The sequence below is a fragment of the Thunnus thynnus genome, chromosome 21 (assembly GCF_963924715.1).
Source record: "Thunnus thynnus chromosome 21, fThuThy2.1, whole genome shotgun sequence".
Lineage (NCBI taxonomy): Eukaryota > Metazoa > Chordata > Actinopteri > Scombriformes > Scombridae > Thunnus > Thunnus thynnus.
Window position 1 is genome coordinate 6,672,507 of NC_089537.1, and position 18,968 is coordinate 6,691,474.

An 18,968-nucleotide genomic window follows, 5' to 3' on the forward strand; every position below is an offset into this window, starting at 1 on the left:
AACTGTGAGAAAAACATTATATAAGAAAATTACTAAACTATAATTGAGCTCCTCGTACATTCTGAGGATTAAAATGAAAGAGTGGTAACTTTCAAGAGCCTGGATCTATCAGCACCACAATTTCTCTGCCTTTCTGATGAATCTTCAGATTTGGTTTCACTTCCTGCTCCAGGCTTCAGATTCTCCGCCATATTCAAAACTTTGCAAAACAGAAGTGCAGCACAATTGCCAACGAAAACGAAAGTATTCGCTTTATATCTCACTTAGCACAAGCCCCTTTCTTATATGGAAATTGAACAAAATCCTCACGATAAACATCCGTCTTTACTTTTCATTATGCAGGGATAAAAGAGATAAACAAACTCTGCACATCTCCGCACAAAATAAGGCCATGGGGAGGAAAAGACTGTCTTTTAGAAAAGCCTGACTCCACACAGCTGTGTCCCATATCTTCCAAAATGGCCTTGAGTGTGTGCAGAGCATGGCTTATTCAGCTATAAATAAAGCAATCATGGGGAAAATCGAAAATTAACATCAAACTAAATTGCCCAGGAACAAAGTTGGGCTGATCAGAAAATCAGTGAGACGCCCATGTTAGGATAACATCAGCGGAAGGTCTTAAGGCATGAAATAAAAGTGGAAATGCATAATAAACTATAATATTCCCTAAATCAAAAATTTAAAGAATCTGAAAGAGTCATGATTCTGGCCTTCAATATCTGAAAGGGTCCCAAAGGACATTTGGTATTAACTCCCCTCATACATACATCCATATAGCTGCCTGCAGCTCCCAGCAGAAGGACGGACAGGGTAATATATCCTGCACCTCACAGGTTGAGATGCAGTAAAATATTAATGGGACCCTCCTTGGGCAAAAGGTTACCTCTGCCCTCAGAAGCTTCACGAGGTAAAAGGAGACAAAGCCAAAACTCAGCAGACATTATAATCGGCCCCATAAAAACAGGACAAAACTTTCCAACTCCTTTGATTCACATCCTTCCTGAGTCTTTTAGATCGGCTGCACTTGCAAAGAGGGAAGGACACGTGAAATCAAAAAGGGCGTGAACTATCAGATATCCCCTCACCGGGTTGCAGATAATTAACGTTACAGATGCAGAATCCAAAAGGTAAATACGCTTATTTCCAAAAGCTCCTGACGTGCGTCAAAGCGCAAGTGGATAACGGAAACGGGATACTTCCTAAAGATTTTTTTTAATAAGGAACAAAATCATTTAATCGGCGTCATGCAATATGAGCAAATCAAAAGCCAGCTTACCAAAACGTTGCCTTGCATTTTTGCTGTCTCAATCAGACTCTTTTCCTTCATTTTTTCTCTCGCTCCGCGGCTCAGATCTGCTCTGGAAAGGTTCAATTTGTAGACTTTTGGACAGCTTCTGTCAGCTCCCAGCCAGACCCTTGGGTAGTGAGCCAGTTCATAAGTGGGTGGGCTTACAACCTAACGGATTGATTAAAAAAAAAAAAAAAAGGGAAAACAACGGGGGCTCTCCTCGATGTGGTGTTGAAAATGTGTATCGGACGGGCTCTCCCTCCTTGCATACAAAACAGCAAATCCAACAGAATAAAACGATACGTGAAGCGAGGAGGGAGATGAGTTTGAACAGCCCAGATGAACGCTTTTTCCTGGTGCGCAGTAGATGTTTTTATTTCTGTTAAAAAAAAAAAGAAAAAGTGACAGAATATCTCCCTTTTTCCTACGTTCGTCAGTGGGTAATTGAGAGTCGGTGCGTGTTGTCCAAGCTGCTGCAAGTAATCATTTGAACTGTGATGGACAGCGCGTAAACTGACGGTGTGGCTGGATAACATGCAGAATATCTGACGCCAGTTCAGCTGTAATCAGCTGCACATTTAACAGAGTCATGGAAAAATCCGATCATGCAATGGATTGATCAAAGATAACCTCAGATATGGAGGGTTTTTTTTACCCCCAAGAATGTAAATTACATCATGAATGGTGGATTTGAATTCGTAATAAATATAAAACCTTAAAAGGTCATGTTGGAGGAGAATTATATCCCGAGAGCAAGTGAGGATCTGTGGTGAGCTTCCTGAATACTTGTCACATTACTGAGTGCAAATTTTTGTCCTTTTAGTAACTCACTGTCTACAGCCAACTCTCCAAAAAAAACTTTTCACTGTCAGCTTTACTTCTGATTATATTCAAAAGGGATTTATAGCACTAAAATATCACCCTGAGATGATCAAACTGCTCCAGTCTCCAGCTTGCTGTGTCTGTCCTACTGTCTTTTTTTTTTTTTTAGAAGAGTGGCATAAATGAATTAAACCTTCTAATCAAGAAGGAAAGAAGGGGGAAAAAGCTTGTAGTTGTTGCAAATTTGCAAAGTGGATGGGCGCTTCGAGGGACTGTAGACAGAGGGAGATATTTTGCAGATGTTCATGCATTTAGACCATTGAGAGGTGGATTGTGTGAAAGGGCCTGCAGCTCTATATCATCAGGTGTTCCTAATATTTTGTACATCCAGAAGTGTAAGTAAATTTTTAGCTGAAATACACCGAGTCCTTTGAATTACTTACCAACTTTGGGAATGGAAGCTCCCTTAGCTCCCGCTCTCTCTCACAAGCTTCATAAATCAATATCACTCGGAAAGTGTACCTTCTGAATTTAGACTCAAAGCGATTAAAAAAAAAAACTGTACACTGATGATGCATCCAGGCAACCAGAGTGTCCTAAACTCACAGCACAGAGAGCAGGTTAGCCCAACTGGGAAGTGCAAACAGCATGTCTCACATAAATCTCATTTAAAAGTCTCTGGTATTAATTACCATGGATAAGGCTGTCAAAACAACCTAATGGGGGCATTGGGCTCCCTAGACTCCAGTTGGACTGCTGACAGAGGGAGAACATAGCAGTTGCAAAGAAAGGTAGCTGGCTGCACTGCTTCTTTACTGTGTCGGCATTTTTTTACCGATTCTCTTCATAAACACTCCGAGTTGTACTGTCAAAAGCATGCTTAAAGGACACACATAATTTAAACTCATGGTACGTAACTCCCGTAAATGACAGCTTTACGCTTTGCTAATAGCGCCACATTTAATCAGAGTTCATGTATCAAACATGGCGTATAAACTCCTCTCGACCCCACAAGCTGGCCTGTACTACACGCAATATTGGATTCACCATGTTGTTTATTCCCCTACCAGACAAAACGGGCCAAGTTGAAATTCATCATGTACAGGTGTGGCGGCCAAGGACATCTGTAACAACAATGTTGGCCAGGCAGAAGCAGACAGCAGCTGCCTGATGGTAAGACTCAGAGAGAAAATGGCTGGCCAGGGATGGTTAAGTGCTTCAAAGCTCTGGAAGAAAAAAAAAAGGCAGTTAAGTGTCACAGAGCAGACAGCAGCCAAAGCTATGGAGCTGCATGGGAGCTCTGCTGGGGAGTGAAAATCTGCTGGAGTGTGGACGGCTGCTGCCCGACTCCAATATATAAAACCACAATAAAAGGCTGGAATAAGTGAACTGCTGCGGACACGGTTAGCTTAGCAGAAAGACTGGAAACAGGGGGGTGGGGCGGGGGGGACTGTTACTGCTACAGTACCAGCACAACCTAATTCACGCTGTGTGAAAACAAATATCTTTGGGGACAATAAAGTCTATCCATCTCTAGAGCTCACTAATCTGTTTATTCCGTACAAAAATCGAAGTGTAAAAACAGCATGTTGTGTTTTTACAGGAGTTTATGTGCTGCACTATTTCTTGGCTAGGAGCACTAACTTCCCGCCGTCTCAAGACACCGCTAAGGTAACTGGCTGCTGCCGTACAGACATTAGATTGGTATTGAGCATTGCTTGTGTGCCAACTCCACGTAATTGGTTTTGGAGGTTTTCAGCCATGTACATATTTGTGGTGTCCTGAGAAGCAACGGGCCTAACTCTCAAAATGTTGCATTATTTCTTTAACAAAAACTGCAAACAAGTGCGTGCACAAATAAATTAATACCCACAAAAAGAATCTGTAAATCCCACTATTCTTCTTCCTGGTAAGCTGCATTATTTTACAATAAGTCTGGACACATTTAACAGTTAACAGGACAAAGGACGACTCTTTCTAGTCTTATATAAATGTAAAGCAGAAATGAAGCTGCAGACACAAACACTACGCACAACGAGATGACTGACAAGAGTCAAAAGGGGAAGTATTTATTCCTTTCTAGCCAGACAATGAACACAAAAGAGATAACATTAACATTAGCTGCTAGTTTCTCAGATTAATCTACAATAATGTTTTGTTTTGTGAACTTTGTGAAACAGAATTCATATTGAATAACTAAGGCGTATTTGAGCGATGAATCTGAAATATTACCCCGCTTTTAGTATGTAAGTAAGTCAGCGACCAGGCTCTGTATTTGCTGAAAGAATGCTGTCAGGACAACAGGTAACCAGACAGGACAGAAACTAAAGCAGCCAAGAAGAGCTCAGCTTATATTTATTTATATACTGTGTACATAATACAGTCAGAATGATGTATGAAAGAATGTGTTGCTGTTTTACTTGTATATGACTGATGTGAACATTAGCATCGTCAAATGACTAAATAAAAGTAAACTGAAATTGTTTGGAGCACCGCAACTCAACATATCCATATATGTTGAGTTGTGTTGTTAGATAGATAGTTAGACCTTGATACATTTATTAGTCCATCCAGTTAATTTAGCCATTAAGAGGTCACCAAGCTGCTACTGGCAACTTTCTGCATGAAGAGAAAATCCAACACTTGCGGTAAATTAGCTCAATATTATTGATATTATCTTCTAAATTATGTCCTGGAAATAAATCTTGTTTTAAGCACAAACACCAAACTGGATAAGTAAGACATCGTATACATGCCATCTCTTTATCCCATAGTGTGTGCTGTGTGTCTACAGTACAACTCTGCATGTTTGTAAGGATTTGTCTCGGTGTCTCTAGGACTACTGGGCGTCTTCCAAGCCAAGACTCTCTGACGAGCCGGTGAGCCTTTCAGACAAAAGTGATTAAAACTCACCCAAATCCAGGATTGATTGGCCCGGATCCCCAGTGGAGTGAGTCCAGAGAACAAGCTTCATTCTTGTGATGGCAATCATCCAGCACAATAAACTCAACCGAGACCTTCGGAGGACAAATCGATGGTTTCATTATCAACTTAATTACTTGATACCATGATATCCTCAACACCTCTGTCACTGTTGTGTTTTGCTGTTTTAATGACAGCCTGAGAGGTACTGGACTCGTTTCAAATAGGAATAAAATTACTGTAAGCAACATCACCGCCAGGCTGAGTTGAATCTAGGAAACTAAATCCTTTCCTGATATAACTGGATTGTGTTTAAGTAAATTCTATCATTTCAAGAAAATAGTAAGAACAGGTGCTCTAGTTTCTTATCCCAGATTAATTGTAAAAAGTGCTAAATGGGTTTTTTTTTGTTCAAATGCAGCTCAAGGTTTCAGCTACAGGTTAAGAGTAATAAATGATAAGCAAACCAGAAACAGCTGCATTTGAAATTGTGACCATTACTGAGCAGCGGGAAGCGACGATCTCAGTATGTAGGCTATCAGCTGATTTGCATCTCAAACATCTTTCTGTGAATTTCTCTCAAAAAAAACGTTCAGCACACTTCTCCGCTGGTGGGGAGCTCCATAATCTAGATAAGAGGTTTGTGCTGACCTTCCCCACCCCGGACTGTCAAGACGACAGATCATTACCATCTCTAATGAATTCAGGAGCAGGAAAAAAAATGGCACACATGGCATGTAAAGCGTACATTAATCTTGCAGCCTCGATGCAGGAGGTCTATTAGCGGTATCACTGCCACATACAGAGCTAGAAAGACCGTGAACTAACGTGGGGCTTGGTTTGAAAAATGCCACAATTTTCGCTGTTTTTACCTTAAAAAAAAAAAAACAGTTTTTACTTTTTTATTTGAGCTTTTAAGTAGATACTGAAACCCTGGTCGATACTTATTGGATCCCTTTTTTGGTGAAAAGCACTACGATGGCTTAAATTCAGAATCCTGCAGTTCTGTAAACTCTGTCTGACTTGAACACATCCTAATAAAATATGATATACACTAAATTGTAAACTGTAGACATAATTCCCTCTTAGTAGTGGTTGGCAGTACAAGATGGAAAAAGTTACTGTAATTATTTTCCAACTTAAGGGGACTTTTGCTTCCCTCCACCCCGTGACAGAGCCAGTAAGCACATCTGAATATTAATGGAACAGTTGCCTTGAACAGCAGGCGTTTGTCAGGAACTTGGATCAGATTCATCACTTTAACCTGCTCTGCTCCGCTCAGGGATGGATGATGAGTTCCCACAGCACAGCAGCTGGCTTCAGCTTCACAACCTCGCACTCCAGCAGTTCAAAAGGATGTGTGTAGTGAGTGTATAGTGAAAGTACGGGAAAAGAAAATCAATAAATGCATGCATAAATTATTCCAAATTTTTTTAATATATATATATATATAGTAGAGGCTTGCTTCTCTATTTTTCAGCCATTTTTTACTCTCTGTCCAATGATTCAACTGAAATCTTGTCCATGAAACAAAATGTGTTTGTTTTTTTTAAGGAGGTCTGGTGGGACCTTTCCCAGAAGAATCTTCTTAGCAATAAAACATTTCTAGCAGAAACAGTAGTTGCTGTTTTGACACATGTGAACTTTGCTTTGAGAGGGTTACTGGTTATTAAAACCTTGTATCATGTTGACAAGTAAGAAATGTTCACTGAAAACTGGTCATGTGACTGCAGTCAATAGGTGCCTTCTTAATGAAGATGATGATACATTACAGTATGGATCAACAGAATCTGCAAATGATTCATATTCATGGTTTCTCAGCAGTTCCTATTCACTATCTCCCTTCAGGTACATTACACACGCTGAGTGGAAACGTGGAAAAAAGACACACTTCTCACAGAGAGTAAACACAGTCCCTGTTGGCCTGTTAGAATCTCAGCTTCATCAACATTTACATATATGTCCAACTCCACTGTCAACAGACTGTAAAACGATTAAACCTGGTTTCTCTGTAATGCTAACAACCATTAAGGTTGACTGATGGCACTGTGGAGTTGGCTGTACCCTGCACATGCCTGGGTGGCTCATGTTTATCCATCAGGGAATCATATAGCCCGCAGATTTTCACAGCACCTCTACTTTTCTTTTCCTTTCATGCCTTCAGACATGGTGGATTCACTGATCTGCAGCAGAAGGATGCAACCAAAATCCATGCCGAAGATGGATTTTGTCTTCGACATATGCGTGATTAGGTGCCAAGACTGTATTTATGTATGTTTGACAGCTGATCAAGGAGATGAGTGTCAATATATTCTTGTTTGTCCTCATTGCTGTTGAGGACACAAATACACCACCAGCCTCAGCTTTTCTGGTAAGGCTTTCCACAACATTTTGGAACCTGGCTGCAGGGATTTGTGCCAATTCATCCAAAAGGTGTCAGATAGGGGTGAGGTCAGGGCTCTGTGCAGGCCAGTCAAGGTCAAGAAACCTCCTTTTTTTCCTTTTTTTTTTTAATTGACCCAGCTTTGTGCACAGGGGGGCAGTGTCATGTTGAAACAGCGAAGAGCCTTAAATGAGTCACAAAAAGAAAATATACACGAGAACTAGGGATGTGCAGAGAGCCCAGTATTTGTGTTTTTATCTGTATTTGTTGAGGCAGTATTTGTATTCAAATAAAAGTGGAAAGAGGCTTAAAAATCCTGTTTTTGTTTTTATTATGCTTTTAATTTTAGAAAATTAAAAAAAAGTGTTACAATAAGTGTTCATGAATAAACTAAACCTTATGAAGGAGGTCCCTACACTGGGGACCGAACACGAGTCTCCCAGATCACAGATGACTGAGCTGAAAATGAAACTTTACTCATCGCCTCATTGCAGACAGACCTCTACCTATTTATACACCCATAACACAGAGACAGCACACTGTGTAACGTGTAGGGAAGAACTTCAAAGGTGATTCTTTGCTTTGCACTTTTCATATACTGCCTATTTTTTACAACGTAACTTTGTGGAAAGGAGAAGGGGAACAACAGGTTATGGAGTCTCCAGTGGCAGTACTTTGTGTGTCAGTAGCTCAGCTTTATCTCTGGGGAACACCCCCAACTCCGGGAGTGATGTTCATATTAGGAAATGCGCATCATGTAGCAGGTGGATGTGACTCTCCTCATTGAGACCTGCTGATAGGCGTAACAGTGGAGCAGAGGAGAGAGACTGAGATAGTGATGTAACCAACCTGCGCGCTGATATTTGACTTTTTTTCTTCCTTAAAACATAATTTTTAAAATATTTGTATGAAACAAATATTCGTAAAAAAAAAAAAAAACCCACTATTTGTGCTTTGCCGAATAATGTATTCGTACGTGGGCACACCCCTAACGAGTATGTTGTTTTTATTCTGTCATATGTAACTTTTTTATGTATCCATTTACCTCCTTGAGAGGTTGTTATAGAATAAAATCATTGTCATTGTCAAACAATACCTTTGTCTGTAGTCATTCTGTCCTCTCATGATGCCTTTGCACCAGATTAGATCTGCAGCATTCCTGCCTGACACTATGATTTATCAATGGATTTAATTCACTTAAACAGCAACACTAATTTCCTCTATCACATACAGCCATACCTGGATCTTACAAGGTTTTTTCTATGGTACATCAGTGAATAATGAAACATGCCAGTAAAGCTTCCTTCCTGTCGTCCTCTTTATAATTTTTACTGCTGTGAAAAGAGCTGCATTCAGACGTGCTGCTGGAAAAGGCTGTCTTTCATTACCAGTCAAGGCCTGTGGATGCTGGATATCTTCTGTGAACGCCCATTTGGGAAGATTAACTACAGGAATATGCTTTAGTGTCTGATAACGGGAGAGTCATATCACATCGCCCAAGGTGGTTTCTGGGGCAACAGTGCGGCCATCAATCAGCTGGGTGTAATCTCACTAGAAATCGTTGTCAGCATGCAAATTAGTGTCACATTTCACACACTGCCTCTGTGTACATTACAGATAAATTGGAAAATGTCTGGTAAATAAAAGTGTAAAACTGGATCTATCGTTAAAAGGAATAAAAGTGAAGGCACATTACAGACCAAAGAAAATGTGGCAGGGCACAAATTGGACAAGTTTCCTTGACACAAGCATCAGCATGGTCAGACATTCATACAAGCAGAAACTACCATGGCTTGAGACTGAAGCCAATGTAGAAGTACCTTAAAGTGCACTAATTTGTAATCCTTAAGATTGCAGTCCCGCTTGTAGCAATAATGTGTTTTAATAATGGAGGTCTGCATCACCTCCAGTACTCCAGTGCTTAGTTTCCTGTGAAACCAGGTAATAAGGTGTAACTTGCAGAAAGGCAGCTGCAGAATTCAAATTACACTGAATGACTATCGTGTAAAATAACATACCAGCCATACTTATGAACAAAAATGGGTTTTCATATGGTGGAAATCTTAAGGAATATAACTTTAAACTCCACAGTTCTGGCGCCACAGTGCACCCATTAAGAGATATATTTATCTTTATCATTAAGAGAAGAGTTAATGATCCCTGGACCATCAGCTTTATGAGGAATATCATGCAACACACTGCATGTACTGCAGGTCCATATCTACACACCCAAATTGGGTTAGCCTAAAGGACAGGGCTGAGTAGGCTTTTTCCCCAACATTGCACCTGCATATCTGTCCCACTTTCTGTTGTCTACAGCTTGCTGCTCATTTTAGATCGCATACTCTCTGGAGGCACAAAACCCATTAAGTGAAACTAATACAAACAGGCAGCAAGGTGAGGTTCAGCAGTAGTGAAATATCAGAAAGTATTATGCTTTTGTTTAACTTTAATGATGGCTCAAGGTTTGGATTGAGTTGAAAAGACGGTTGATGGCTTTACTGATCCTCTCATCTCTGATTCCCTGCCATTTTGCCACAAAAACAACTCATTATTATTGGCTGACAGTACATGGCAGTGGCCCTTTGCTCTTCATCCATCTGTATTAATGTACCAGTGTGTCCATAGATGTTTTGGCTACACAGAATGGATCTGTGTTTGCATGCCTCCCGAGGATGATTTACAAAGCATTGATTTGGAGGCTCACAGACTGGAGCACAATAAAACTGTTGTTTATGTTCAGGCGGCGAGTGTTCATTGTCAAGGGGAACAGCATCTTGTTTTAGGGCAATGCGAGTTAACACGACAAATCATCTCTTTTTAACTGCCAGGGACACAGGGACAGATGAAGCTTGTGTGATCGGTTATGCACCAGCTTTTTGCAATAAGTCAATAAAATTGCCTCCACCAGTTATATGAAAATGGGCCATGGCAGGGCCATGCTATACATTTCAATAAAGGCTGCACACTGGAAGTGCAGTGAGACAAGGACAGAGCTCGGAAAACAATACGTAAAGTCATGGCCAAGCCAACAGGCTGCCAAGCAATCAGGCCAAATAGGGGTAAATGACTGCCTTGGTTCAAATGACTATGTGCAGCGAATACAGCAGGGTTTAAACCCACATCTAAAGGTGGTAATGGAATTCCCTGTTCAAAAATTACAGTTCAAACCCATATAGTGGCACGACATCATGAGACACATTCAAAGTGTATTTTACAAAAGGACCAAAAACATATCTCAACCATTTCAAAATGTTTCAAATGTTAAAAATACATGTTCGCATAAAAATGGAAAGTCATTTAATTCTAGAAAAGAACGAGATCAAGACACAAACAAAAGGCTGCTCCTTTGTATTAATACTGGGAAACTTAAATTGCTTGATTGTGCAACACCCTTGGAAATTGGAGCGTTGCAAGTGTGCAGGGGGTTTAACAGATCACATTCAGAGCATGTACGAAGCTAATATGCTTTCACCTGAAATCAAGTGAAGTGATTCTAATTAAAGGGTTTGACCCAAAGGTTTCTTTGTTGCTCAGTGTATGTCAGTGTGCAGAGACACGCATGGGCAACCAGGAGCTAACATAAGGTCTTGAAAAGCTTACTGCCTAAAGGCTCAGCTTAGGAGAGGGATATAAAAGGATATAAAAAAAAAAGAAACTAGATATTCCCTGAAACACCCTTAGGACTATAATGAAGAAGAGGAGGAATTATGGCATCACCAAAAAAAGGTTCCATATAACAGGTCTATGTGAAAAAAGTTTTTGCAGCTTTGTAACGAGTCCTTGCAGTTCTTAAAGAGGACACTCAGTGCCCTCATAACAACTTTAAATCAAAGAGAAGTGGAAAAGTAGTTGTATTAGAAATAAATCAAATTAATCCATTTCCTCTGCCTTGACTAAAACAACATCAGAAGCCTGTAAAAGTCACTGCCCGCATGCTTGTATGATTTATGGGCCAAATTTCCTCTGATCAATAACAATAAATCAGCTAATAACAATATTAAATAACAGACTCATCTTGAAATGCCATGGAGGATAAATTGGCTATATGGATTCTTTTCTTCTATAATACCAGGCTGGCTAATGTTTGCAAAAGCACACAAGCAGCATGAAAGGCATTTTGTTTCAGAGGAAGTCCTTGATCAACTATCTAGACGAATGTATTTACTGAAGTATCTGTCTGTAGCTTTAAAATGCCAGCCCACACATTTCACTTCAGTCATTGTGGTCTGGAAAGGCTCATTGTGCATGTGTTTAATAAGTTACAGGCTAGATTATGGATCCCGCAGGGACGATAGGCAGAAGTGCTATGATTCGACTGCCAAATCTGAAGGTTATAAAGGAGAATCCACCCACACAAAGAATTTACATTATTCTCTAACCAGTTATTTCAGATGATAAATGTATATCTACAAGCATATATATAGTAGCTATGGTACTGTAAGGTGGAAATAATCACAATAACAGTAAACACAAACATGTCCTGGTACCAGTTTCCATTACTGTGATACATTCCAGACCCATATTGGCATTGCAATAAAGATATATCTGCCACTCTTTCTGTGACATATACATGTACTTAGTTACAATACTGATTGCCACCCTAGAATGTCTTACTTTTTTACGACCTATTTTTGTTGTAAAAAACCACAAAGTATAACCTACAATCACCCCAATGAATGTTTCTTAAGGAATATAAATTAAAAAATTAAAAAAAGAAACTGTTGTAAATATCATATATTTAGTAATAGAACAGCGTAGTCCCCAAGCAAGACAGCAAATATATTGGATTTTTTTAGGAGGAAGTTTTAGGTTTGAATTCCTATAAGACAGACAGATGATAAATTAAAGTATCATGCGCATTTCCAGGTCTTTATTTTTATTCTGGGGCTCTAGTGGAATATATTTGCATGATTTACAATTTTAAGAAAAAAAAACAGGTAGTAGTAGAATTTCACTTCTTGTTCTTTACACAAAATGGAAACTTTTCAAATACATCCATATGTGTTTGAGCCCGAACCCAATCCGAAATATGCAAGTGGACAACGTGCCCAACCTTTCGCTACAAAGACTAACGGACAGCCGTTTGTGGGCATGCAGGAACGATCTGACATCATCACGAGGAGGAAGTAGAGGTAACTTTGCAAACAGAGCGTTCAGAGCAGACTGAAGCCCTTTTAGGAAGACTTTTTACATATGTACACCTCAAGTTTTGGACCTTTGACTATGTTTAACATTAGCATCCAACATCATACATCAACAAAAAAGCATAATATGTCCCCTTTAAAGGAAAAACCTGAAAAAATTAGTGGGGAAACATAACAAATTCAGATGCTTCCATACAGGAAACCACTAAAGGGTTTGCTATGGTTTTTGTAGTCACCAAATCTTAACCCAGCTGAAGACCATTGGGACACTTTGGTGGGATGTGTTAGACAGTGCCCTAAAACACCAAATGAAAGAATATATTTAGAGTAGTAGTAGTAGAGTTCCAGAGACTTGGAGAAAGTTTTTCTTGAATTTGTCAGCCATCTGTATGTTTCAGGAGTCTTGAGTTTAGTGGTGACAGAGACAAACTCTGGACTGGAAAGAGTCATGACAGAGTGGAAGAATAACATCTCAAAATACTAAAAACATTTTGGAAAGAAAACCTGCTGTTCCCTGCAAAATGATCCAGTTTGATTCAATATCTGCTTATGATGCACACAGACAAATCAATCAAGATTGAATGGCTGAAAGAACGAGTATCCTGGAATAACACTATCAGCGCTCATACTCATTGAATATCTATAGACTAACATGTTGACATGTTGAAAATGTGACAGACTGTGGAATTAATTGTCTTCGAAGTCTGTCACCTTGCAAAAATGCAAATGAAAAATCAAGTCACTAGTGGAAATTTTCATTCTTTTCCAATGTTGGTATCACTGATAACAGAAAATGTTCACAAAGCTCCAATATGAAGCAGGTCATTCTAGATACATAACATTAAATGATACAATTTACATCACTAGGTTTTAAGACTCAATAAAGACTTAAGATGAATTATGTTGGCAGTATAGTAAAACCTTTTACAATGTGTGAGTCTATTATAAAACAAAAGAATATTGGTAACTTCAGCATGAGAACAAAGGCAGAATAAACCCATGAAGAGATACAGCTATTTGTATACATCTCTCTGGATATCTGACCAAGGCCACTGAACACATAAGTCAGCCCTGAGCACTGGTGCGTGGGTTTAGGATATATAAGGATAAACAGCGCCACTGGAGAAAGCAGAAAATGGCCTTTTCTTTTTCATCAGGATCTCGAGTACATACATAAGTTAAACAGCAGAATCAAACACACCAACACGAAGGATCTTTGTTCTTTTTATTTTTATATTCCCTTTCAAGTACAAGGAAGAACAACACAGGGACAGCATGAATAAAATGATTGTTTATTTAGAGTAACTGAGGTCCTGCTGTCTTACATGATGAGATGGGGAGTCTCGCTGTGTGTCTCTTAGACAGCAGAATGATGCTAGACTGTCACTTTATGAAACACTTTGAAGCCTATAAACAGTTATCTTTCCTGCTACAGTCATATCATTTTTGCAATCTTTCTAAAAAAAAATAAAAAAACAGCCTCTGCAAACCACTTCTTTTAAGTCACACCATTAACAGACTATTAATTTAATGGTTTCACCATTTCATTTGCCTCATTATGCACCAGCTCACTTTGCTGAGTAAGACGTGGGACTCTCACACTGAAGATCATGAACTCTTTCATCCAGCAGAGGGCAAACTTAAACTTGACCTGCAGCCCCTCAACTCCTGCATGTCAGCACATTGCAACATCCTACTGAGACTCCTCTGTTAAAAGAGACTCATTTGCATTACATGACCGTGACAGATGTACACAAAGGAAATGAAAGTGTTTTCAAGCTATTGCAGCAGGCTCAGACACCACCATACTTTGGATGCAGTGAGTGCAGTCTAGTTTGATGGGTACTGAGGCCTCTGGGGGCACATAGTGGATATGCTTGTGATTTTAGATATGGCTCAAGTGTCTATCTCCCAACCACGGGCGTCTGTTTACTGTTGTGGCGCCATTTGTCTCGTTGGGGCTTGTTGACTTGCTTGTCATATGCCACCAGATGGGCTGTCATGACCCAAGCATTTTGCCGAGCCAACCGCTCACTCAAAAGGGCCAGGAAGGTCTCGGTGACTCATGCAATTACACTCCCTGCGGTGTCAATCATCCCCGGGAAGCACAGAGCCACAGCCGAGTCGCTGCAGCCGAGTGACACCAACACAGTGCTCGACTTGGCTCAGATATGCATGCGTGTAAGCATCATATTGTGTTTGCATGTTTTTTCCCTGTGCTGACACACAGTTATAAAGCTACAGTTTCTTCAGGGGTGTAGAAGGAGCTCAGGAAGGGGAGCATGGCTGCAGCATCTGATGAATAAGTGCACACACACCAGTAGGCTATTACAAACAGAAATGCCACTACAGCAGAAAGAGCAATCTGTAACACATTTTACTGTAGGAAAACCCATAGACCCATGTATGGTCTATGGAAAAAAAAAACACACTTCACCTACTGGTGCTAAAACTGAGAAAATGTATTCCATCTTCTTATTGCATTATTCATTTCACACGGGTAGAGCTTTCTGATGTGGCTCCAAATGTAATTTCATTGTGTACGCTCTAAACAAGCAGCTGAAGTTCCCAAACAAATACAGAGAAAGGCACAAGGTGTGTTGTTGTTTTTTTCCAGACAGAGTTAAGACAGTCTTGATCACACCGGTGCTCGACAGCAGCTTTTATGTGTTGAGAACCAGCATGAAAGAGCGACTTCAAAAGCAAAGATGCAGCCTTGCAAAGCCACTACTGTATAGCAGGGATAAACTGAGATTGACCAATGGCGTGGCCCCGTTTTCGAGAGTCATCAGGATGAGAAAAAAAAAAAAAAAAAAAGAGTGGGAGAGGGCCTCGAGTACAGAAATTCAAAGTGCAAAGATGATTGAGACAGGCGTTCTCCTGCCATTTTACCAAGAGTGCAAAAAAAAGAAGAGAAAAAAAAATCAATGATCATTTCCATAGACTCCAGTGAGGGAGTTGGGGTGATAAACGTGCATTACAATGGGCCCGCAGTGTAATGAGAGCAAGGATCAATACTTGGCACATTTCTACTGGTGTTTGCCCCGCTGTTGGCCAACAAAGCCACAGTAATTAAGAAGTCTACCCTCAATCCAAATACCTTTCAGCTTAGCTCCTGTGCTCCTTGAAATACCCGTTTAGCACATTTGCTCTCTGCAATAACTGGATGACTTGGTTATTTGTATTCTGATGTGAGCTCCATGATTGCAAAAACAAATGGGTTTTTGTTAACACACACACACACACACACAAAATAATGAGATGTACAAATATACTTCAGGGTACTTTCAATTATTTGACAGGACAAAACTCCCAATACTTTCAAGTCACAGATTCCGTGAAGTGATCAATTTATATTTGGGCAGCAGCAGTTAATACATATTCATCGCATGGGACCATCAATTTAGTTTAGTTTTTTTTTCCCCCCGTGTCTCAACTGAGTCACACAAATTAAACATTCATATTCTCATTATGGAACTGTAATCAGAAGAATTTGGGGATTTTCTGGGCTTTGCAGATGCAGAGATTAGCAAAGTTCCAAATGGCTCTGAAACTGGGCAAGCTAATTGGGATTTAGTGTGGTGTGCACACGCAGGACTGCGGGGCTGTCAAGGGCCAAGATAATCAAACTAGCCTGCTGTGACCGAGACAAGACAAAAAGAAAAGAGCAGCAGGAACTGTAGAGAGAGAGAGAGGGGGGGGGGGGAAGTTAAGCCCTGAATTGATCTCAAAGCACTATGAATCCTATAAACTGAGAAAATCCAAAATATATTCAATGTTACAGAACTAGAGCGCAAATCTTTACAGAACCAATGTGTAACTATTGCATATTATTACTAAAAAGTGTTATAAATGGTTGATCAAGCTCAGCCAAAGAAGAGACAGTAAAGGATTAAGGCAGTGGAACAACAGTGCAAAATAAATCATGGAGTCAAACGGCTCTTGGCTGGAAAACACTGATTTTATTAGACTGATATTTTTCCAAGCCAATCAAGCAAGATTTTAGAAAATAAAATAATGAACTGTTTCCAAATGATACACTTTTTAAAATATATTCTACTAAATCACAGCAAGACTCCTTTACATATAGGTGTATTACAGTACCACACTGCCCTCTAGTGGGTAATCCATGTCCAGACACTATTTTCATCATGGCAAAAGAGTTATAAAGATTCATCCTCCTCAGTCAGATTTCCCGAAAAGTGTCAGTGCCAAAAGATAAAAATAAGAGGTGACTGTGCATCATTGAGGTATGATATGCTGATTAATTTACATGGAAGTTTCCTTGATTTCTTCTTTCTTTCTATATATGACTATGAACTACCATAAATGCTTTTTATAAACTTCTACATAATCAGAATAATCCAAAATAGAAGCTCTGAATATTAATTGAGCATCACAGGCAAAATGTTGTCTTTCTAAGGGATTTATGCATAAAAAGGAAAAGTCAACAGTCGAATGCATCACAGACTTAAGAGAAACTCCACCCTTAGATATTCTTAAATATCATCAATTTGTTATTTTTGAAGAATTATTTTGAGATTAAGCTTCTTTCTTTTTATGTGCCCAGCATCACTCGTCTCTACTACTTCTAATGACTTCCTACATTTCCCAGAAGGGCTTTGGACAATCCCATGAGAAGGGAGTTCCTGTGTGCTATACGAGTGCAGGTAGATGAGAGCGATAAATGTGAAAAGTGAGTACAAACAGAACAGTGCAACTTACTAAAAAAGCTACCGGAAGGAGCAGCTGAGGTACAGGAGGAGCTCACAGACGCTGCTGCACTGCATGATGGTCAATAGAGACTACTGTCAATAGAGAAACTGGTCTGTCTGCCTCTGTGATTCTCCCTGAGCTTTGTGAAAAGCTGTTGATCTGTGATAAGGACAAAAAAATACTGTTGGTATTTCAGATAAGAGCAGATTTTTTTTTTTTTGCTATCAAAGCCCCTTAAAGCTGCACTGGAAATATCTCACTGCAGCGTTCCTTCCATTGTCTCCATTTAGTCAATCAGCTGATGTGGGAATGACAAAAATACAACACAACGTGAGCGCAGGATACATGGCCAACAGCTTCAATTAAATGTTTTAGGGTAGATTTTTTCCTTTTAAAAACAGGAAATGAAAACTACAGAAATTGGATTAGATGGAATTCTCAAGGATCCTAAAAATAATCTCAAAACACAGCGCACTTGCTCTCCTCTCATTTCAGGTGTTTATAAACCTGTCAGAGCTTGTCACAAGCTGATGACCATGACCATGTGGGGCTTATTCTGTAGGGAGGCCTGGAGAACACATGCAGACCTAATCAGAGTGTCATTAATCCACGCTGAAACGTCTCTGTGGCCGACTGTCAACATGACTGGAAATAGAAAGTCCGCCGAGAGAGCGAGAGACAGACTCATCAAAGAGAAATCCTGCCCCGCGCTGAGCTTTAAATGGGCACAAATACAAACCCAAACAGTTTGAAATTGCAGACGATTGGCTAAAAGCGGCTATGGGACGGATAATGAAACGGACACACTGCCGTCTGGAGACAAAAGTGTCTGTAGAGGTGTTTAGTCAGAATCTATTTTCTCTCTCAAAGTTGATGCGTAAGTATAGATGAAACAACCCCAAATTAGACCAAGCAGTGAGTGAAAGGACAGCATAAATACTAAAGTATGGGCAGCGACATTACCTCGATTAACACCCACACAAGCACAGATTAACACTACAAAAGAAGAAAAACAGAAGCTGTCAGTGTTGGTTAAACTAAGAGTGTAAACAAACACAGTACAACAGAGTGTGTTAATTCCCATTCACACCCATCAGAGCTCATTTACAGGATCATTCCAAACACCTCTATGAGAGAACAAGCGCTTCATCAATCAATACACATCAATTTGAAATATTTGCAGCTGAAAAAAAAAAATCAATATTTGCAAATGCTGGGAAATCTGCTGTGGATATTCCATGTTCCATAGCTGCTGGTGATAAATAAGCTTGCATACTTCATCTCAAATGATTGTTCATGTTGACAGATCCAGATGTGTGGGGAATGAGAGCAGCCCCCCCCCTCCAATAGTTTCACTGAAAAGACTATCATGCAGTCCCCTTTTCCTTCTCCAGCTCCCCCCCCCCCCCAGCCTCGCTTTCATCCTCTCTCTCTCTCTCCACCTCCACTCTCCCACTCTCATCCTCAAGCCCCCCCCCCCCCCCCTCCCCTCTTCTCCTCTCTTCCCTTTTGACTACACTACATCCACACAGCAGCAGCAGCAGCAGCCTCGTAATGTGGGTCACAGGCTTGGTGTGGCACAGTGTCATCATGTTGAAGCTGAGAGCAGCAGATGACAATCAAGTCACTGATGAAGTGGTTAGAGCAGGAAATTATATCAGGGGTGGGGAGGGAAAAACTGCAAGTGAGC

At 40.1% G+C, this 18,968-nt stretch overlaps 1 protein-coding gene across 3 annotated transcripts in view; it reads right to left on the minus strand.

Annotated features, from left to right (window-relative positions):
• The window catches only part of dpp6a (dipeptidyl-peptidase 6a), a 198,087-nt gene that overhangs the window by 178,224 nt on the left and 895 nt on the right, over positions 1–18,968 (minus strand). The window contains exon 1 of one of the 3 annotated variants that reach the window (XM_067578406.1): positions 1,277–1,771. The exons of the other annotated variants lie outside the window; for them this stretch is intronic. Coding sequence (XP_067434507.1) covers positions 1,277–1,327 — 51 coding nt within the window. The 5' untranslated portion in view covers positions 1,328–1,771. Of the gene's footprint in view, positions 1–1,276; positions 1,772–18,968 lie in introns of those variants that run through there. 3 annotated transcript variants of the gene reach the window in all.